Below are 22,421 nucleotides of genomic sequence, written 5' to 3'. Positions count from 1 at the left end.
GCTTCAGTGAACCATGACCATGCTACTGCACTCCAGCCTGGGCAACAGAGTGAGACCCAGTCTCAAAAAAAAAAACAAAAAACCACTATTGGAACAAAAACCTTATATGATGTCACTGTCTCCTAAAGTCTCAAGATATGAGAGAAGCATGGGCTTCAAAGTCATATCAACTATCATACAAATCCTGACTCTACCACTTTGAGAATTAAGTGAAATAATATATGTAAAGCACCAAGCAATACATAACCACTGAAATTGTCAATTCTTTCTGACACCAATAAGTCTAACAGCCTGCTCTGCACCAGGCACCATTCTTGGCTTCAGGATAGAACAGAGAGCAAGACAGGCCAGGCCCCTGCCCACAAAAACTTTCATTTCAGCCATGGAAGATTTTAGAAGTCATCTAGACCTTCCATTTATTGAAGGCAGTGAGTGAACTGGGGCTCCAAGAGTCCATAAGATGTGAAGTTAGACCTCAGTCCTGGTATCCCAAGAAACCAGAAGGAGCAGTGTTCTTCACGGCAGCCCACTGTGCTTCCCTCTGACAAGGTTTCAGTCATCTTAGAAACATAAGCCACAGAGTACACCACCCAGGGGAAGGGCACATGCACAGTCACTTTTGATTGAAGATAGAAGAGATTCAGGATGTGAGAAGCCTGACACTAGAGAGCACTAGGACATTTCAGGGAATCAATACTCATTCAAAAACTTTGTTTTTTGGAACTGCCCAGCACCATGCAAGATACCAGGGAACACTAGTTGAATTTGGTGAGATGGGTGCTACAGTAAGGTTTACCCAGAGTGCCCTGAGGACACAGGAGGAAGGAAGCAGCACCACTGGAGAAGTTAGGAAGGGGCGAGACTAAGCAGACTTGTAAAGGATGGGCATGGGGTGGGGGTGGAGGGTTTTTTATTTTTTCTTTTTTTTTTTTTTTTAAGGCAGGTACTAAGACACAAAAGTGGCAGAACAGCTAGAGGTTTGATGTGGCTTACATTTAGATTCAATATGGAATACACTTCCAAAGAGAGTAGAGTAAAGATATATGATTGACAGTTAAATTGTGTGTGATAGGTTTCCACTGAGGATCCACCTTCGACCCTAAATGATTTATGAAAGTACCCCCAGGGGAGACCAGTAAGCGAGGTTGGTAAAGCAATCACGAGCACCCTCTCAGCCTCAGAAAGCAGCTTTTGCATACTGTGAGCAAACAGCTTTGGAGTGTAAGGCCTCAGAGTAGTTCCAGCTTGGGACAAGGTTTTCCTGGGCTTTTATTCCCACCAGCACAACCACCATCACATGGTGCTTAGTGACCATGGAGCAGTCACTGGGTACACTGCCACCCAGGACAAAGCTGTCCTCCAAGAAGGGCTGCAGCTGCCAGCCTTGAAAACATAGAGTGGGGAACAGGCATGGTGGCTCATGCCTGTAATCCCAGCACTTTGGGAGGCTAAGGCAAGTGGATCACTTGAGGTGAGGAGTTCAAGACCAGCCTGGCCAACATGGTGAAACCCTGTCTAGCCTGCGTGGTGGTGCACACCTATAATCCCAGCTACTCAGGAAGCTGAGGCAGGAGGATCGCTTGAACCTGGCAGGCAGAGGTTGTAGTGAGCCGAGATCGCACCACTACACTCAAGCCTGGGTGACAGAGTAAGACTCCATCTCAAAAAAATAAAAAATTAAAAAAGAAAGCACAGAGTGGGATGTCATGCACAAAATATGGAAAAAGTCCAGGGGGGATCTGGGCAGAGCATTAACACTGTCAGCTGCAGGAGGATTTAAGCAGAAAATTATCAGATTTGAATTTTGGAAGTTCACTGGGGCTCAAGTGTGGGGAGGATGCACGAGAGGGAGGAGAGAGGCAGGCACAGAGGAGTGACCAGAAGGCTTGCCCAGTATCAGTATCCCTGGGATGTGATGTAGTGAAGCTGTGGGCAGATGAGGGATTGTAGGAGGCAGTCAACAGGGACCTACGACTAGCGTGGGACTGCGGTGGTGTTATCCCTGGCTTGAGAGATGCCATGAAACCAGCAACAAGCACAGAGAAAGAATGTGCCTAAGCAGTGAAGGAGAAGCTGGTTTACCAGACATAGCGCTGGTGGGGCACTGAGGGCCTGACCGAGATCCAGACTGCCCCCTCTGGAGCAAGTCAAGGTTCTTGGCTGGTCCCTGAGGATGCTTAATTCCTCAAAGGAGCCCAGGGAGAGAAGAGATTTTTGTTTTGCATTGTTACTTTTTTTTTTTTTTTTTTTTTAACAGTTTCACTTTGTTGCCCAGGCTGGAGTGCAGTGGCATGCGTGATCTTGGCTCACAGCCACCTCAACCTCCCAGGTTCAAGCAATTCTCGTGCCTCGGCCTCCTGAGTAGCTGGGATTATAGGCTCCTGCCACCACACCCAGCTGATTTTTTGTATTAGCAGAGACGGTGTTTCACCATCTTGCCCAGGCTGGTCGCGGAACTCCTGAACTTAGGCAATCTGCCAGTCTCAGCCTCCCAAACTGCTAGGATTACAGGCATAAACCACTGCGCCTGGCCTGTTAATTTATATTTTTCAGAAGTAACACAGTCACATGATTCAGAATCCAAAAGGTATTGATGGATACACAATGAAAAGTCTCTTTCTCATCCCTGCCCTTAGCCCATAGGCAGCCAGTGCTGCCACATTCTTGGGTGGCCACAGAGAGAGCCCATGAGAAACATCTAAGATACTCAGAGAAGAGATTTGCTGCATGCAAATCTGGGCCTCTCTCTCCAGCAGAGGGGTCATAATTTCCAATCTGAGGCCCAATCTGGCCCTTGTGTCCCACACTTCTAAGTGGGCCCATTGCCCCCATCCCTTCCCAGGTCCTAATGCAGCTGCTCCCACCACCAGAAACTTCCCTACCCCACCAGCAGGGAGGGTAAGAGGAAAGTGTGAAGGCTTAAATAGAGACTAATGACAGCAGAGAAGCAGTGAGAATGCCTAGAAGAGACCAGCCTGAGAGGCCCCGCCCAGCCCCGCTCTCCTCCAAGGAAGTGGACTCAAACGTGGCTGAGAGATGCATGTCACACGGAGATTCCTCTTTGTAGAACAACTGCCCAAGTGTTGTGGGGTGTCAAAACGAGGCTGACTGTGGAGCCTCTGTCCCCAGGTGTCCCCACTGATGTGAGTTTTGACCAACTGGCCTACATTAAACAGGAAAGGGATAGGTGCAGGGGTGGGTGGAGGAGGGATCAGTGACTCCAGGGTTATGGATAAGTCACTGAGGAGGAGTTTCCACCAGCTCCTGAAGGCCCCTTTGAGCCCATGAGTAGGATGGGAGGTCTCTGGCAGGCCAGAGAAATGAGGAGGCGATGTGAGTGACAGTGGGGTGTGATCCAGGCACGTAGAGTGAGGAGCATCTACGAGGACCCCACAGAAGCCTGGGCCCAATGGGCAAACCCAGGCAGGCGTCTGGGCTCAGGGCTGCCCTTTCCTTTCTTCACCCCATCTCCTACCACCCCACGCCAAAGGCATTGGCACTGTCTCAGAGGCATCTGTCTCCTACCCACACCAAAGGCACTGGCATTGTCTTCGAGGCATCTGGTCCCTTAAGCTTTTGGCCTCCACATCCTTGGGGAGAGCCCCACCCATGGCCTCAGAAGTCCTTTGCCACAGTCCCTCCCCATCACCTCCAGTCCCTGGTGTTCCCCTCCTTGTTTGGCCCATCCCCTCCACCAAGCACACTCTCCTGGGCCCTGCTGCCTCCATCTTCTCAGGCTTCCCCTCGTTGCGCTGCTCCTCCCAACCCCTCAGACCCATCACCTGCCTGTCCCCACCAGCCCCTGTGCTCCAATCTCCTCTGTAATCCTCCATCTCCTGGTCAGTTGTGTTTGTGCAGCCTCCTGTGTGCCCAGCCCTGGGCAGCGCAGGGTGACAGGTACAGGCAAGCCTTATGAGACAAAGTTCTAGCTCTCAAAAGTGCTTGCAGTTAGCGTCATGAGAACATTAGGCAACCATTGCAAGACCCAGGGTGGGGACTTAAAGGATCGGGAGGTGTCACCACAGCCAGGCACCACCCTAGGTTGGACACAACCCCTATTCCATTCAGGTTTCACCTTCCTGGGGGTGATAGAACATTCTTATCCTTGCCTTCCTCTGTCAAGCCTCACCTCTGTCTCAGCTCCTGCCTGCAGGAAACCAAGGGCTTCCTTGCCCCCTCAGTGTGTCCTGATTCCCTGCCTGACACCCCACTCAGTTCCTCCAACACACATGCCCATGGGTGCTCTGGTCTAGGGTCCTCCCCAGAGTCCCATGGCTGCTGGCTTGACCAGGCTGATGGGGCTGATATTGAGCAGCAGAGGAGGCAGGAGCCACTTCAGGACTGAGCAGAGGCTAAGATGGGTCTTCTGCAGGTGGTATCAAAGAGAAACAGCAGATGTTAGTTAAAGCAGTGAAAGCAGGCTTTATTCAGTAACTACTGACAGTAGGGGAAAGAACCAGGCTCCATTCTGTACACAGGTGATATGGGAGCTTTAAAGGTAGGAGGCAGGGGGTTAGCAGAGCCTCACAGAGTGAATGGAATGAGGCCAGCTTTCTCTCCGGCTGCTGTCCTTAGTGAGAGTGTGTACGTGTGTGTGTGTGTGTGTGTGTGTATAATAAAGACAGGGTTTTGCCATCCTGCCCAAGCTGGTTTAAACTCCTGGCCTCAAGTGATCCGCTGCCTCAGCCTCCCAAAGTGCTGGAATTACAGGTGTCAGCCACCATGCCTGGCCTTGATGACTACATTTTAAAGGAAGACCTGATGCTTCTGAGTTGCAAGAGATACATATTTACAATTGCAAGCCCTTTTGAGTAAATGCTCTAAGTAAGTGAGGTCAGGGGCCTATCATCAGGTGTTGGCTAGAACAAATAATAAATTTTTCTGGCAGCACTGAGCTTCCTCAAGCTGGCACTTTACAAGGGGCTGGGGTCACCCTAGGGATACAGCCTTGTGCTGCTAAAAGCCGATCTAGAGCCTATTCAAGTCTCTTAATTCAAAGGTTTGGACAGAGTTGTCATCACTGAGAGTTCTGCAGTTCTCAGTGGGATGCCGCTGCCCACTGCCCTGTGCTCCAAACTTTCCAGGGAACTCAGCAGTGGGCCAGCTGTGGGAGTGAACAGTTTTCCCAGCCAGGGTCTAGGGGCAGGCTCAGGCTCAGCTTGAAGCAAGGCCAAGGGATCACCAGCCGCCGGGACTTGAATGCCAGCAGTGGAGAGGAAGTGGGAGCTGCCTGTGCTTAATCTGACAGTGGCGAATCTGGAAGATATAAGGACCCTTCCTTTAGACCCTTGAGAATAGAGGAGCCCATGAGGAATGCTGGGAAGGAGGCAAAGGGAGGTAGTGGGCCCAGTTTTGTGCAATTTCTGTTAGCAAGTACCAACACATATGCCCCCTACTGGTGAGTAAGGAGGTCTTGGCAACCTCCTCATTGGAGAGGCAGTTCCAGAAGAAATGAGCAAAGCCAGAACAGACACAGCCTGAGCATCCCTAGAGAGGCTCGTTTAAGAGGCAGCAAAGGTGCCTTGGCTTTGGACCTTCACTGTCACATTAACACGCTATCATCAGAAACCTGTGTTCTTGTAGGGGCTGAGAGAATTCAGGTTTATTGGACACCTGCAACGCCCAAACACTCTACCTAGGTCCTACTCTTTTCATCTGCCACATGAGGTAAGTACTCTTCTACAGCTGAGGAAACTCTTTTACAGCTGAGGCTCAGAAATGCTAAGTAACTTGTCCAGGATTGCAAATCTTTACAGCAAGAGTCTGGATTCGACTAAATCTGTATAACTCTGTATAAAAGTGTGAGCTCTTTCCCCTGCATCATGATACCTCTGCTGCCTTGTATCTGGTTTGGTTTTGATTTTTCTTGTGGTTGGTTGGTTTTTTTTTGAGATGGAGTCTCACTCTGTCACCCAAGCTGGAGTGCCGTGGTGCTATCTCAGCTCACTGCAACCTCTGCCTCCTGGATTCAAGTTATTCTCCTGCCTCAGCTTCCTGAGTAGTTGGGATTACAGGGGTGTGCCACCATGCCCGGCTAATTTTTGTATTTTTAGTAGAGACGGGGGTTTTGCCATGTTGTCCGGGCTGGTCTCAAACTCCTGGCCTCAAGTGGTCCACCTGCCTCAGCCTCCCAAAGTGCTGGGATGACAGGCGTGAGCCACTGCACCCGGCCTCTGGTTTGATTTTGACTTGGAGGTCTTCTACTTTGGGTAGAGGAAGGGTTGGAGACTGGGCAGAATGGCAAAAGCATTTCCAAGCTCACCAAGCCTAAGTACCTCCTGGCCAAGTTCAGCCTTATTCCTCCCTAAACTTGACCACACTCCCTTTCTTCTGCACCTTTGCTCCAGCTGTTCTGATCTCTGGATTACCACTCATTCTTTCACCCAGCCCCCAACCCCATTTTGCCTGCCAGAATTCATCCAGCCAGGACCACCTCAACCTCCTAAAAGCTTCTCATAGCGTCTTCTACCCTTGCTTTGCCCCCTTCCAGGGAACCTCTTCCTATGAAATTCACTTGGCTCTTGACTAGTGTTAGAGCCACAGATGTCCTCATCCACTTCCTTGATAAGGATGACACCTTTCCAAAGTTAGGGATTAGGTCTTGGACCCTTCATCCTCCCTTCCCCTTCTCCTGCTGTCTCCTTCCCCATGCACAGAAATTTTGAAACCTTCAGCACAGAACTGCACAGTACCTGGGGCAAACCCAGAGTGTGGCTGAGCTCAAGGGCCCAGTGAGACCCAGTGGTGAGGGCCTCACCCTTCCTCCATGGGGGGAGGTACACTGGGCCAGCCGTGGCAGTGTCTGTATCCCAGGGCTGACCCTCTGAGGACACACTGCTCTCTAGTATCCATCAATCCTTGGTCTTGGCCCCACATACCACACCTCAGCCTCAAAACCCCTGCTCAGGGGCCTAAGAGAGAATTTCCCAACAGTGCTGCCTGCAGTGGGAGCCTTGGGTGCCTCTGCAGGGCTACTCCAGGTCCTCCCTGCCCCTCTTCCCCTCAGTGTCCTTTGCCAGGGACAGAGCTCAAGTCTGAGTCATGATTAGGCCCACAGGGGGCTCGGGAACACAGCATTGCTCCTGTCAGCAGTTTCCGGCATTCTCCTTTACACTGAATTCTGAGCTTCGGAACCACTCCCTGTCCAGTCCCTCCCAGTGCTGCAAGGCCAGACCCTATGGCCTGGAGTGCAGCCACCCCTGACCAGGCTGCCTGCCCTGGGCTTGAAGATCCCCAACTCCTCCTCCTAAGCTCCCACCCCAGCCCAGTGGGTGCCTCCACAGCTCACCATTTATTCATTCATTCATTCTTTCCCGACCAGTCTCAATACCCTGTTTTATTTCCCTCGTGGGCATTTAGATTCCCTGAAGTTGTCTTTTGTGTAATATTTACTCCTACCGGGACTGTCTCCCCAACTATAATGTAAGCCCTATGGCAGTAGGGACCTTGGTCACTGCTGTATATTGAGCTGTACTGGTGCTCAATAATTGTTGGTTGATAATTGACTAGCTAAATTATGTTAATGTTTGTTGTGCAACCACCATGGTGCAGGCACCTTGCTAGGTGAGAAGAAATGCAGTCAAATGAATCCCCTTGGGTAGGTAACACAAATGAGGTACCATCACCCCATGTGATGAGCTGTAATGCAGGCACCACAGGACCTAGTGCTAAGAGGCACAGACAAGGCACTTGATGGAGCCCCAAGTCAGGGCTCCTGCTCACCGACAGCTCCTGCTCATGCTCGCTTCCTCTAGGAAGCCTACCCCCATCCCCAGACAGGGCAGCTCCTCATCAGGTGCTCACCCACCACCACATGCCTCTCCATAAGGGCAGAGCAGTTGACAGAGTTGTACTTCTACATTTGCTTATATGATTATTTCCATCATTCAGAAAGTTTGATTAAACAGCCCAGGGCTAGCTTGTATGCTCCGTGAGACAGAGACTGTGCTCTGCTTACTGCCATAGCCCCTGCCCTAGTGCGGATCAGGCACAGAGGGCCCTCAGTCGCTATTTGTCGGACGGATGAATGGGGCAGGGAGGGTGTTGGCCACGTCCTCCCCCAAAAGAGCAGTCCCTCTTTACTCCCCTAGAGGAGCACGTCCTTCGTCCCCTGTGTTCATCTACCAGCGACAGTATCCCATCCTTCCCCAGGACCCCACATCTCACTTTGCTCCATGGTTTCTGTTTCTCATCTGACATAAAATGTCAAGGCTTTTGCCTTGTGGTACCACTCACATATATGCCCAAAACCGAATGTGATGGTGCCCCCTGCAGTTGGGCAGCGGCCTTGCCAGGCAGCAAGCTTCTTGGCTATGTTCCCACCTCCACCAGTGCTCTCGGCAATTTTTAGCCAACATGTCATCATCATCACTAGTCACCATGCAGTGCCTGGCTCCTGTCACAGAGGCTTCAGTTCTGGCTGGCTCAGGTAGTTTTTCCAGCTTTTCAGCACCATTTCTGGGTTGCTCTTCCTTCAACTCTTCCCCAAGAGATGCCAACCTGAGTCAGCACGAACCACACCCTGGGAGAGTCAGAATGGTCTTGTGGGGACTTTCCCTTTGGGGCCCTTCTGTCTTTTAGAGCAGCCTTGGGAACCTACCCTCCCTTTTCACTGGCTAATCCGTTTCGTCATCTTCTTCAGCCAGGAAGTGTGCTACACGCACATGGCTATCCCCATGGGCCGTCAAGGAATTTCTCCAGCCTGACTCAGAAGGAACTGGGGAGCACGGAGAAGAAAAAGAATGTAAGCATTCAAACCAAGTGTCCAAGGAATGGGCAGTGTGGGGGAATGGGCAGTGGAGAGGATCTTGTTGGGCTCTGAGTTACTTTAGTCCCCTGGTCCATCCCAGGGATCAGAATGTTTCAGAACTTCAGAGTGGAGAGACTCTGGTCTCTGAATGTCCACTACTACATTCTCACAAAGTGGTTGACCATCATATGCTTGATTACCTCTCACACTGGTGAGCTCACCACCTCTCACTGAGGCCCATTCTACCTTTGGGCAGCTTTAATTATTATAAATTCCTTTCCTCATAAAGAATCTACATCCACTCTCTGGTCTTTGTTCTTTGCTCTCAAGATACACAGAATCAATTAGGTTTCTATTCCAGGAGTTGGAAGACCATTATCATCTGTCCCTTGAGTCTTCTCTCCCAGTTCAACATCTTCATGTCCTCCCTCTGGTCATGGGCTCCTCTTACCATCCTCATTTCTACCTCTGGACTCTACAGTTTGTCTCTGTCCCTCTCAAAATGGGCCACACACTCCTAACAGGGTTTGACTCTCACAGGGCCTGGGCCTATAAGCCCCGTTGTTCTGGGTACTAAAGCTCTCATAGTGCATCCCAAAGTCATGGTAGTGCTTTTGGCAAGCAGATCACAGTCAACTCTTTCCAATCCCACATCAACCAAAGTCTTCCTGTCTTCATATACTATTGTTCTTCCACGCCTCACATATCTTACTCCTGTGCAGCTGATTATCTGAAGACCAAAAAACCAGACTGTAATCCTGTCCCTATTCAATACCACGTGACAAATCTGGCCCAACAATCTTGCCAGATGCCATCATCCAGTATTCTTCCCAGTTACATGCCAGTGACCTTCGATTATGAGAGTGGCATCTGTGCTTATCCCACATGTCACTGAAAAAGTGCCACCACTAGGGACCTCCCTCCAGGTTGACAAAGACACATTAATTCATATTATCTGGTGATGGATGTCCTACCCATTACAACCACATCTACTATCCTATCACCCCACCCACAGTTCACCGTTTCGTTGTTCAACATATCCTACAATAGAACTGGTGGGTGCAAAAGCCCTAAGACAGTCATTTGAAACCCTAGTTTCCAAACCTGGCTCCACCTCCAGATCCATGACTTCATTGAATATCTCTGGGCTGCTGGAGACCTGTCAAGCCCTGTCTCGCTCTGATGTTCTGTTCTGTGATGGTCAGAGTTATAAAGAATCAGGAAGCTGGAGCAGAGGAAGGTCCCTGTTCCAAGAGATAAGAATCAGGCACTTCTGCTTGTGCCATGGGGAAGTTTCACTCTGCTGTCAACGACACACACCAAGCACCCAGCACTTCTCTTCCCCTTTCATTGTCTTGACCCCAACTTGTGCTGGAACTCAGACTTCCCTATTTCATTTCCTCTGGATCCCAAGAAGATCCAGACCATCTGGCCTGAGCTGCCTCCCCTTTCTGGCCCCTTCTCCACAAGGCCAGCATCCATCACCCCCATCCCAGCTTCCCAGAGGTCTCTGGACACCTCCTTCCACCCTCCTCCCATACTCCTGGCCCTGGCCGTGGCTCCAGCAAAGCATGGTGGGTGAGGCAAGCCTGGAGGAAAAGCCAGCAAGAGAGCATCTTCTGGAATCAACCTGAGCATTTGGCCAGGCTTTATCACTTCTGGCCGTGCAGCCTTGGGCAGAGCTTCAGTTTCTTGCCATCATGGCTATAAAGTCATTATAATTTCTCATTAATTACAGCTTCAAGAGCACAGAAGCTCTCCTCCTCTCTTCATTGTCCATTTCTTCTTTTGTTCTCCACTGAGGCTTCTCCGCCCTGCACCCTCAGCCCTCAGCCCTGCCCTCACTACACTCTACCAAAGCTTATTTGTGGGTTCCCTCAGCTCCCCTCTCCCCAGAGCACCCATTCTCTGCTGGCGTGTAATTACTACCTGCACACACCTGACGCCCACGCTGACCTCTTCTGCCTTGACCTCTCATCCTCTCTCCAGGCAAGGATTTCTTGCTGCCTCAGGACATCTCCACATCAAAACCGAACATGTGAGAAGTAGTTTTCCTCTTTCCCGCACAACGATCCCTCCCTGCGCCTGTGTCCTAGGACCTCTGTGGACACCACAAATTCTCAAGTCCTTGGCTTTACAACTTGCAAGCCTTCCTCCAAGTTGCCTTCATCCCTGCATCTCAGTCTCACCTGCCACCAAATCCTGCCTACTGGTCCTCAAAAATAGTCCTTCACCATCCCATTCTCAATGCCCATTGCCCACCCACAGCCACAGGGACACTGAGGTGGCTTCTAGGTTCTGCCAAAATATCCCTGAGGAGAGGGTTTTCTAACCTCCTTCCCCACATTTACCTCCACTCTGTGTCTCCCATCCTCCACCAAACCTCTTACCCATAGCTGTGTCTGGGAGAGTTTTAAAATAGGAGGATCAGAGCTGTACATTCATGATTTGTGCACTTTCAGTATATGTTATGCCTCATTGACAAGTTTTACAGGAAGAATAGAATAAACATCAAAAGTTAAAGAGAAAACATGTAAACCATTACATATCACCAGATCTAAAACAAGTTCCTCTTAACCTGAGTCTGGGTGAGGTGTCCCTTCCGTGGGCCCTCATGGACCCCTGTCCTCCTACTCCAGTTTACATGTTTCACCCAAGAGACCTGCTCTGTCCAATACTAACCACTAGCCCCACGCACTTATTTACATTTAAATTAGGTCAGGTACAGTGGCTCACAATAGTCCCAGCACTTTGGGAGGCTGAGGCAGGATGACTGCTTGGAGGCCAGGAGTTGGAGACCAGCCTGGGCAATACAGAAAGACCCTGTGTCTAAAAAAATTTTTTTAAATTAGCCAGGCATGGGCTAATTTTTAAAAACTGGCTGAATGTGTGCCTGTAGTCCTAGCTACTTGGAAGCCTGAGGCAGGAGGATCACTTGAGCCCAGGAGTTGGAGGCTAGGCTGCAGAGAGATATGATTGCACCACTGTACTCCAGCCTGGGCAACAGAGTAAGACCCTGTGGCTGGAGTGCAGTGGCACAACCTCTGCTCACTGCAACCTCTGCCTCTTGGGCTCAAGCAATTCTTGGCCTCAGCCTCCAGTGTAGCTGGAACTACAGGCACGTGCCACCATGCCTGGCTACTTTTTGTATTTTTAGTTGAGACAGGGTTTCACCATGTTGGCCAGGCTACTCTCGAATTCCTGACATCAAGTGATCCACTCGCCTTGGGCTCCCAAAGTGCTGGGATTACAGCACTACAGCTGACACCTGGCCAAAAAAAAAAATTAAAATAAAACTAAACTAAAAATTCAGTTCCTCAATTGCACTAGCCACATTTCAAGTGCTTAGTAGTTCCATGGGGCTGCTGTCAACTGTGTTAGAAAGCACAGACACCAAACACATCTGTTATCCCAGAAAGTTCTATTGGACAGTGCCACACCCCACCGTAAGCTCTGGAAGATAGAGACTTGTCTTTCTGGTCCAATACTGGATCCCTGGCACCTGACATGCTGTGAGGCCCAGCACAGATGCTGAACATCAAAGAAGTGAATGAATGTGCACACTGCCGCACACCACACATGGCCCAGTGGAATCTCCATGACCTTTCTCCCACTTGCTTCCCCTGCCTCCAGACCATGGCTTCTAGCCAAGCTTTGACCCAACGTCCTAACCCAGGGCTCATAGCCCCTTCCCTCCCTCTAAACTATCTCTGATCTGTGACAGGCTTAGGGTCCTGGAGCCATTATATGTGAGTATGTGTGTGTGCTTGTGTGTATGTATGTTGGGAGCAGGAGTAGAAAATGAATTGGCAGGGGTGAAAAGATGCCAGGCTTCCAGGTCTCAAGAAGCTCAAGTTCAGGCCTCTGGCGATGGTCACTCCCACCTATGCAGCTGACTGGATTCTGAATTTCCCAGATGTGTGACTTTGGACAAGAAACTAACCTCTGTGAACCCACTGTATTCCCTGGTGCTTCACTGTAATATATGGATAATAATACCTACTTCATATAGGTAGTGAGTGCGTAAATAAGATGTCTGGGGCTCTGTTGATACTCAATTATTGTTTTTTTCTTTCTATACATAGAGGGCAGTAAAATCTCTTCTTCAAACATCATTTAGATTGTGGCTCTCAGACACCTGCATGGTTCCCACTTATCCCACATAGGAGGCCAAATATAACTCCTGACAGCTCCTTTTGCCTTCAAGCAAGAGGCTTGTCATCAGTTCCATTGCCCTTATCTCCAAAGGCACCTGGTTCAGCCTCTCTCTGCCAGCCAGCTACGCTTGTTTGGCTTTCTCTCCCTCACCTTCACGTCATATTACATACCTGAAATACCCTTCCTGCCTGCTCTTTCCAAAACCCAGGCCCTGCCTTCCCTGATGCAGAGTTTTTCATGAGACTCACTTCCTCTCTTAAGCCTGTTTGACTCAACCTTCTCAGTTTCAAGATTGCTAATCACTAGAAAATATTTGTTCCCTATCTCAGTCTCCAACCACCCCCTTTCCTCCTCCCTTAGTGACTATGAAGCAAGGCTGTACCTGGCAAATCTGCACCTGAGGGCATCTGTGTTCCCAGGTGTCTGGTTGCGCCTGTGAGTGTGTGCAGAGCAGGAAGCAAGAGAAGGTGATGACCAACAACTAAAAAAGGCTGATGGTGAGGTGGGAGGGCTGCCCCAGACCACATACAGGTCCCATTTGGCCACTTATTACATGGTGGCCCTCAACAAGTTACTTAATCTTTCTGAGCCTCAGTTTACTATTACTACACTGAGCCCTTACTTAGGACAGACACTATTCTAAGTACTTTACATAGATTATTTTATTTCAGCTTAATTTCAACAGATTAACTTCAACTGCAGCAGGTAGATAATATTATTTTTCCTATGTTAATGTTGAAGAAAGAAACACAGAGGAAGCTCGACACAGAAGTTGAGTAACTTGCCCCAGGTCACCCTGGGACAAGTAAGTGGCAAAGCTAGGATTTATAGCCAGGCAGTTTGGCTCCAGCATCTACGTTCTTAATTACTCTGCTAACTACCTCCCACCTGTAATTCTGCGTATGTGCACATACCTCATCTATATGCAAAGCTCCCATCATAGTGGCTGGCACAAAGAGAACCAATAAATGGTTTAATTCTTTCCTCACTGGGACTGCAAATACACAAGGATAGAAAAAAAAAATGTTTCTTTTCCTCTGTAATTTGTTATAGGAGCTAGGAAAGAACAAGTATATAATGGGCACTTTACATACATTTCTAGGGGCTGAGAGAGGTGTGAAAGATATATAAAGATTTAAAGCACTGGCTGGGTACGTGACTCATGCCAGTAATTCCAGCACTTTGGGAGGCTGAGGCGGGCCGATAACCTGAAGTCAGGAGTCTGAGACCAGCCTGGCCAATGTGGTGAAACCCCCACTCTACTAAGAATACAGAAACTAGCTGGGTGTGGTGGCACATGCCTGTAGTCCCAGCTACTTGGGAGGCTGAGGCAAGAGAATCGCTTGAACCTGGGAGGCAGAGGTTGCAGTGAGCTGAGATCGTGCCACTGCACTCTTGGCGTGGGTGACAAAGTGAGACCCTGTCTCAAAAAAAAAAAAAAATTTAAAGCACTACCTTCCTAACCAGGTGTGAGTTAGAAACACAGATATGCCACATGGACACACTATTCACAAAGACATCACACAGGTACACATGAGGTACACACACGCTAGCCACCTTGAACCCCATGAAGACTCCACCAGGAAACCTTCCTGAGCTGCTCCAGGCCATGCAGAGCTCTCCTATTCCTGAATGCCAACAGAACTCATTGTTAGACCCGACCAAGCCAGCCCTCACTATGTGATATTTTGTTTGTTCATTCAAATTACTGCTGAATACCTACTGAGAATCAGAACCAGGTGTCAAAGAGGCAAGATCAAAAAAGTATGGTTCCGGTCCTCCAGGAACTTTCAGTCTGATAGAAGATACTGGCATACAATCCAAGACTTCTGGAGAAAGAAGACTTATAGTAGGTACAGAGGAAAAAAGCACTGCCTTTGAAAGTACATATGAAAGTTTATCAGATTGGACAAGGGCATTTTAGAGATCTTCCTGAGGTGCCACTTGAGTTAAATACTTTTTCTTTGTTCTGTGGAGTTCAAAAAGTTAAATCTTAGAGATAAACAGGAGTTACTGTGGCAAAGGAGGGGCACAGAGAAAGGAGAGTGAAGAACAGGGAAGAGGCTAACATTTAGGGAACTGCATGTATTTCTGTAGGCTGTCATGAAGAGTTTTTAACAGGGTCAGCAGGACGTATGGCCAGAGAGTAGGCAGAGCCCAAATGCCAAAAGGTCTGATGTGCTAAGCTAAGAGATTACAATTCTGTCCTGAAAAGGAGCCACTCAGGGCTTTTATGCAGAGATATGACATCAAATCTGCATTTTAGAAAGATTGATTCAGCAGCACAGAGGAGGGACTGATAACAGAAGGGACAAGGTGGAAGACACTGAAAAGACTTTCAACAATCTGGAAAAGAAATCTGAAGTTTGAACTCCTAGAGGCAGTGGGAATAGAGAGTATTGAAGCAAGTTTAAGAAGTGGGGAGGAAATAGTGTCATTCATTACAATAGAAAACATAAAGGCCAATGTTTAGACAGGCTGGATGAGAGAAAATTTATACCTTTTGGCTTTTGGAGTTTGAGGTGTCTCTGGAACACCCAGGCGATATCCAATAGGTGTTTGAATATGCATATGCATGTATATTATTTATTGTTATTTAAGCTTCCAAGACATCTGGGCTGGAGATATAATTTTGGGTGTCATCAACTTATAGGTAGTAATTAAAACAATGAGTGTGGATGATGTCACCCAGAGAAAGTGTGATGCCAGATTTGTGGGCCACAACAGAGAGCTCTGCAGAACTCCAACTCTAAGCAGTTGAAAGCTTAGATTTAAACATTATCCCAGGAACAGTGTATGCAGTGCAAAAGGGGTGAGGAAAGGGCCCTGGAGATCACCACATTTAGGGGAGGAGGTGAAAAGATGAGAAGAGAGAGGCAGAGGTGTGGGAGGAGAAGCCAGAATGGGAGTGCCAAGTGTAAAGAAGTGGGTAGTGTTAAATGCTTCAGAGGTTAGAGAAAATGACAGGGAGTTCAACTCCACCTGTTAGATATAACTTCTAGAAGATGTCGGTGTGGCCAGGGTAAGGTCAGGGGAGTAGCGAAGGTGTGGGTTTCCAGCTATTGGAAAGCCTCTTCCACTAACTACACTGCACTTTGAGTTACCAACCAGCATGGTCCGCCCCCATTTCACACGCACGCTACAGTCGCACGAGCGCACTCGTACACACAGGTGGCTAATAGTTACGTAGCGTGTCCTGACACCGAGCGCAGAGCCCCCGCGCACGCGCCTCCTAGGCGCCTCCTCCGCCGCAGGCCCTTCCCCAAGCCTGCAGAGGGCGCTGCGTTTCCGTGAGCCGGGACGTGGCGCCGCGCTAGGCAGCTCCTGGGCTCTGTAGCGGGCGCCGCAGCTCGGCGTCCCCCGCGCCTCCTCCCAGCGCAGGTGGGTCCGCCCGCGGGGGGCGGGGGTGCCCGGGAGCCGTGGGACTGGCGGGTAGCGGCAACCTTTGGGGCGCAGAGTGGTCCCCATCGCCCAGGTGTCCCAGCTGGGGCTTTGGCCGTGGCGAATCGAGCTATGGGAAGGACCACACGGATGGAAGTCCTAGTCCGGGTATTCGCTTCTTCCTGAATGTGCAACCTCTGTCCCAGGACCTCTTTACACCCTGGGGGTCTCTGCCCAGGCACGCGCGCTGCTTCCGGGACACAGCTGAGGGCGGAGCTCGTAGGGGCGGGGCTACGTGATTGACACCTCTCTCCTCAGACTTCAAGGGCTGCCACTGGACCCTTCCCCTGTCTTGAACCCTGAGCCGGCACCATGGTGAGAACCCTGAGCCCAGCCCTTCACCTCCGCAGGCCCGTGCCCTCACCCCGAGTGGCCGTGCCTTGGTTGACCCGTATGAACCTGGGGCTCCACAGTGTGGGGTTTTTGTAGGTCAGCTCCTGCAAGGCAACCTGCACTCTTCCAACCCGTTCATCCTTGTAGCACGGACGCCTAAAGGTGAAGACGTCAGAAGAGCAGGCGGAGGCCAAAAGGCTAGAGCGAGAGCAGAAGCTGAAGCTATACCAGTCAGCCACCCAAGCCGTATTCCAGAAGGTGGGTCCCTCAGAGGTAGCCCCAACCCCAGGTGGCTCCCTCAGTATAGTACACAGGCCAAGAGCAGGTCCCTAGAGTCAGACTGCCTGGATCCAATTCTGGGTTCTCTCACAACTATATGACCTTGGACAAGTTGCTGAATCGCTGGGCCTCAGTTTGCTTATCTGTAAAATGGAGCTAATAATTGTACCTACTCATAAGGCTGTTGTAAAGATTAAATGAGAGAATACTTGTAAAGCCATAAAGCATGGTTCATATTTGTGGGCCACAACAGAGAGCTCTGCAGAACTCCAACTCTAAGCAGTTGAAGGCTTAGATTTAAACATTATCCCAGGAACAGTGTATGCAGTGGAAAAGGGGTGAGGAAACGGGCCCTGTTGTATAGTATAGTATGGTACCTGTTGTATAGTATGGGATTCACAGAATATTGTGTGGTTCTATATTTATGTTATTTAGCCCTGTAGTGGGCAAATGGTATGATCTCTGACCCTGCTACCTGTCTTCTCAGCGCCAGGCTGGTGAGCTGGATGAGTCAGTGCTGGAACTGACAAGCCAGATTCTGGGAGCCAACCCTGATTTTGCCACCCTCTGGAACTGCCGACGAGAAGTGCTCCAGCAGCTGGAGACTCAGAAGTGCGTAGGGGTTCAGGGTCTTAGAAGACTGCCCTGGCCCTGCACTTGCACTGCCTGGGTCCAGGGGTGGAGGAGAAATGTGGCAGCCAGTGGCATAGATGGAGGACAGTAGGGCGCTGGGTGCAGAAAGTAAGGGGTGAGCTGAGGTTGAGTGTAGGAAAGCCCTGACCCTGCTTCCCCTCTGGGTGCAGGTCTCCTGAAGAATTGGCTGCTCTGGTGAAGGCAGAACTGGGCTTCCTGGAGAGCTGCCTGCGGGTGAACCCCAAGTCTTATGGCACCTGGCACCACCGAAGCTGGCTGCTAGGCCGCCTGCCTGAGCCCAACTGGGCCCGGGAGCTGGAGCTGTGTGCCCGCTTCCTGGAGGTCGATGAGCGGAACTGTATGTTCCTGCAGATTCTGTCCCCACAGTCCTCACCTGCCCACATTCTGGTGCTGGGGCCTCATTAAGGCCCAGAATGGGGAGGGATATCCAGGATGGGTCCACTGAGCTGGTGCTGAAAGGGATGATGGAGCCAAATGCATCCTCCGTGGAGTGCACTGAGGTGTTTCTAGGGGTTCCAGCCAGGTAGCTCCTCTTGCCCTGCTTCTAATATATGCTGTCACTTCTCCCCTCCAGTTCACTGCTGGGACTATCGGCGTTTTGTGGCTTCACAGGCAGCAGTGCCCCCTGCGGAAGAGCTAGCCTTCACTGACAGCCTCATCACCCGGAACTTCTCCAACTACTCCTCCTGGCATTACCGCTCCTGCCTCTTGCCCCAGCTGCACCCCCAGCCAGATTCTGAACCACAGGGACGCCTCCCTGAGGATGTGCTGCTCAAAGGTAAGCAGGGTCAGGGGTGCTCAGGAGGACTCTGCAGTGCCACCCTTCCAGCCCCTATGCCTGACCCTGTTCCTGAACCTGTCACTCGGATTTATTGAGCACCTACTTCATGCCTGGCTCCATGGGTGCCTAAGACTCAGTCCCTGGCTGTAGGGAGCTCAAGTGTCTGATGGGGAAGATAAAACTGACATACGCAGCCCCTGTGCAAGGACAGCATATAAGTGAGACTGGGGGCTGGAAGTACTCCAAGGAGAGGGTAGGGTGTTGAAGTGGCCAGCAGCCAACCATTGGCCTGACCACAGCCCATGCCTCCCGGAACCCCACAGAGCTGGAGCTGGTGCAGAATGCCTTCTTCACTGACCCCAATGATCAGAGTGCCTGGTTCTATCACCGTTGGCTCCTAGGCCGAGGTAAGCAATGAGGAAAGGGGCTGGGTATTTAGGGCTTGGTAGGAATGGGAGAGGTTTTAAGATCTGATGCTGTGTTTCCCCGCAGCTGATCCCCAGGATGCACTGCGCTGCCTGCATGTGAGCCGGGACGAGGCCTGTCTGACTGTCTCCTTCTCTCGGCCCCTCCTCGTGAGTCCTGAAGCTTTTGTCAAGAGCACTGTGGGATTGTGGGCCTGTTGCTGTTGGGGCTGAAGTCTCTCTTTGTCCCTTGTACCAGGTAGGCTCCAGAACGGAGACCTTGCTGCTCATGGTTGATGAGTCTCCCCTGATTGTGGAGTGGAGGACCCCAGATGGCAGGAATCGGCCCAACCATGTCTGGGTATCCCAGGATTGGTGGGGCAGAAATGGGGGTCTGGGGCAGGGCTGGGTGGGAGAGTCAAAAAAGTGGTTATTAGGCCCAGGCATTTCCTTGACCTAGCACTCCCAGCTCTGTGACCTGCCTGCCGCCTCCCTCAACGACGAGTCGCCCCAACACACGTTTTGCGTCATTTGGACAGAAGGTGATGTTCAGAAAGAATGCGTGCTTTTAAAAGGTGATGGAACTTGCAGCCTTCACCCCTTGCAGCAACCCCCATCCCTTTCTTCCTCTCGTGGGTGCACCCCACAACCACCTACTCTTTCCCCAGGCCGCCAGGAGGGCTGGTGTCGGGACTCCACCACAGACGAGCAGCTATTCAGGTGGTGACAGGGAAGCACAAAACAAGGAGAGGGGCCCTGGGCTCTGGGCAGCAGGCAGCTAGGGCAGGAGCCAGAGCCTCGGGGAGATGTTTCAGGGTAGATTCTGGGGATTTGACCAGTACTGCAGGGCTGCCGGCCTCAACACCTCCCCACCCTGCCCACCCTCAGGTGTGAGCTGTCAGTGGAAAAGTCCACAGTGCTACAGTCTGAACTGGAATCCTGTAAGGAGCTGCAGGAGCTGGAGCCTGAGAATAAATGTGAGGCCCCATTCTGTGAGAGCCTGCTCCCAGAGCCCACTGAGGAAGCCCCTTTCCAGTGTGGCCCTGAGAGGAAAGCAGGAGGGCCTCAGGCGGATGGGAGCAGAGGAGGATCCAGGAGAAAGCTTCCTTTTCCCTGCCCTCTCCTCAGGGTGCCTGCTCACCATCATCCTGCTGATGCGGGCGCTGGACCCCCTGCTGTATGAGAAGGAAACCCTGCAGTACTTCCAGACCCTGAAGGCAAGTTGTGCCTGCAGAACAGGCCAGGGGGAGGCCCAGCAGGCAGGAGGCAGGCAGCTGACATGCATACCCTGCCGGCCCTATCCACTCCAGGCCGTGGACCCCATGCGGGCGGCATATCTGGATGACCTGCGCAGCAAGTTCTTGCTGGAGAATAGTGTGCTCAAGATGGAGTATGCCGAGGTGCGCGTGCTGCACCTGGCTCACAAGGTATGGGCTGCCACACGCGCCTTCCCCTGGCCCTCATCCTGCTGGCCTCCCCACGTCCCTGACGTTGCCCCAGTCTCAGATGCCTTGGTGGACTTCCTCCCAATCAAGATGGAGTTCATTCCTTCCTCCCAGCTTGCTCCTCTTCCAGCCTTGCTTTCTGTCACTCAGCCCATTTTTCTTTTTGTCACTCTTTGAAATTCTGAGTCACCAGGACCTCCTTGTGCTGCTTCTTCCCCAGTCTGCTCACAGCTTCATCTTCCTTCACAGTGACCCCTACCCCACCCCTCCTACACATTCCAGCACATCTGACCTTGGAGCAACCCCCAACACCTGAAAGCCAAATAATTTCCAGAGATTCCTGATAAGTTGTCCAGGCTCCACTTTTCCTAGTCCTTCCCAACACATCAGTTTCATCACGTCACTACAACGCACCTCCGTTCCTGCCAAAGTCATCTCCTGCCTCATCAGAATCCAGTCCCTGCGGTGTCTTTGTTTGCCCAGCACCCTCCACTGGCCCCTATACCTCCAAGCTCCAGGCCTCCTCCTCCTTGGCCGCTCCACTGGTCACTCCACTCGCAGCACTCACTGTCTGTCCCATGTCCATGACATGTAGCATGTACTACTGTGGGCTATAAGGTCAACTTCCCACCTGCTCCCATCCTCTCCTTGGCTGGGGTCCCCAAGGGCTTGTGGAGCACAGAGGGCATGTGCCTAATAAACACTGGCCGAGGACCCTCTCCCAGGTCTCCTAGGAAACCCATCACTTCCTTCCTCCCTTCACCCCCAGGATCTGACAGTGCTGTGCCATCTGGAGCAGCTGCTCTTGGTCACCCATCTTGACCTGTCACACAATCATCTCCGAACCCTGCCACCTGCCCTGGCTGCCCTGCGCTGCCTTGAGGTAAAGTACCCATGTCTCCATCGCTGTTGTGGGTGGTTCTTTTCCCCTTCTTCTACCTCAGAAGTCTGCCTATATTACAAAGAGATGTCCAGGACCTTCCGCCCCTAACAGGTGTCTGTGTGCCTTCTGCCTCCATCACCCAGCCTGACCCTGTGAGCCCCTCTGTGCACTGTGGGCCCATCAGCCTGAGCTCCTCAGTTGCCGAACCATCCCTGGCTGACAGTGCCTGCCCTGCCTTGTGTCTTCCTGCCCCCAGGTGCTGCAGGCCAGCGATAATGCCATAGAGTCCCTGGACGGCGTCACCAACCTACCCCGGCTACAGGAGCTGCTATTGTGCAACAACCGTATCCTTCCTTCTGGGTGCCTTTCAGACAGTGGGTAAGGTGAAGTGCCACCCTGGGAGGGACAGACAGCAGGCAGGGTACGTGCCACCCTCTGGCAGGTCAGGAGACAGGGACTCTGTAGTGTGAGTTGAAGGGGGAGAGCCTGGGGCTCTCAGGCTATCACTGACTTGCACTGGTGGAGTTTTGCAGAGTGTAAGTGACTTCCTCAAGTCAGAGTTCACAAATGGGCAGCCTGCAGATGTTCTTCAGGACCATGTAGTTTTTTAAAAATCAGGAAGTTTCATACTTTAAAAAAAAAATCTAGAGTTCTGATTCCTCTCTTAAAAATTGGAAGATAGAGCAACCTTTCACTAGTATTTTCACGCAGCAGCCCTGGATCATTTCTGAATAGTAAATGTCTCTTTGGACCAGGCTAGATTTCCACCTTACCATCCCCTCCACCACTCCTCTCATACTATACTAGCCTGCGTGGGGTGTTGTGGCTCATTCTTTTCTGGCTAACCCTGTGCACAGGCGTTTGCAGTCCCTGCCTAGAGCCTGACTCCCTCCAGGGAGCATATGAGATGCCCATCAAACATACTTCCAGGCAGCAGTCCCCAGCTCTTGAGGGCACACAGGAGCAGATGGATTGGGAGGAACCTGCCAAGCTTTCCTTGACTCTCCTGCACAAGGCCTCCAGCAGCCTGCAGCACTCCAGCCTCTTGCCTCCTGCCCCAGGCTGGTCCTCCTCAACCTGCAGGGTAACCCGCTGTGCCAAGCAGTGGGCATCTTGGAGCACCTGGCTGAACTGCTGCCTTCAGTGAGCACCATCCTCACCTAAGAGGCCCTGCCCCCTCCCCTTGCCCTCTAACTTATTGGGACTGAATAAAGAATGGAGAGGCCTCCTCAGGCTACCAAGCTATTATTGTGGCTACCACTTCACCATTGCCTTCATTGCTGCAGCCATTTAT

At 51.2% G+C, this 22,421-nt stretch overlaps 1 protein-coding gene across 5 annotated transcripts; it reads left to right on the top strand.

Moving 5' to 3' along the window:
• The first annotated feature begins 16,037 nt into the window (after nucleotides 1-16,037).
• Nucleotides 16,038-22,368, top strand: RABGGTA (Rab geranylgeranyltransferase subunit alpha). Of its 5 annotated transcripts, none has more exons than XM_032265665.1 (17): nucleotides 16,038-16,288; nucleotides 16,607-16,663; nucleotides 16,829-16,939; nucleotides 17,448-17,572; nucleotides 17,764-17,951; nucleotides 18,189-18,392; nucleotides 18,719-18,802; nucleotides 18,888-18,970; nucleotides 19,059-19,160; nucleotides 19,269-19,374; nucleotides 19,468-19,519; nucleotides 19,688-19,776; nucleotides 19,928-20,016; nucleotides 20,110-20,226; nucleotides 21,014-21,127; nucleotides 21,384-21,471; nucleotides 22,143-22,368. In XM_032265665.1, the coding sequence occupies exons 2-17, from the start codon at nucleotides 16,661-16,663 to the stop codon at nucleotides 22,289-22,291; spliced, it is 1,704 nt and encodes a 567-aa protein (XP_032121556.1). In that variant the 5' UTR covers nucleotides 16,038-16,288; nucleotides 16,607-16,660; the 3' UTR covers nucleotides 22,292-22,368. The 5 variants fall into 5 exon arrangements, with proteins under 5 accessions (XP_032121556.1, XP_032121554.1, XP_032121558.1 ...); XM_032265666.1 differs by having other exon boundaries at nucleotides 16,200-16,288; nucleotides 16,527-16,663; XM_032265664.1 differs by having other exon boundaries at nucleotides 16,203-16,288; nucleotides 16,495-16,663.
• The last annotated feature ends 53 nt before the right edge of the window (nucleotides 22,369-22,421 follow it).

This window comes from Sapajus apella, unplaced genomic scaffold (assembly GCF_009761245.1).
Source record: "Sapajus apella isolate SASKATOON/1434 unplaced genomic scaffold, GSC_monkey_1.0 scaffold151, whole genome shotgun sequence".
NCBI lineage: Eukaryota > Metazoa > Chordata > Mammalia > Primates > Cebidae > Sapajus > Sapajus apella.
The sequence above is the reverse complement of the archived record's forward strand: the minus strand, read 5'-3'. Positions and strand labels throughout refer to the sequence as shown.

Excerpts from the sequence above, each read along its gene's own strand:
- RABGGTA (XM_032265665.1), top strand. Across the intron at positions 18,803-18,887 it reads CCGTTGGCTCCTAGGCCGAG|CTGATCCCCAGGATGCACTG; the intron begins GTAAGCAATGAG and ends GTTTCCCCGCAG. Across the intron at positions 19,161-19,268 it reads ATCGGCCCAACCATGTCTGG|CTCTGTGACCTGCCTGCCGC; the intron begins GTATCCCAGGAT and ends TAGCACTCCCAG.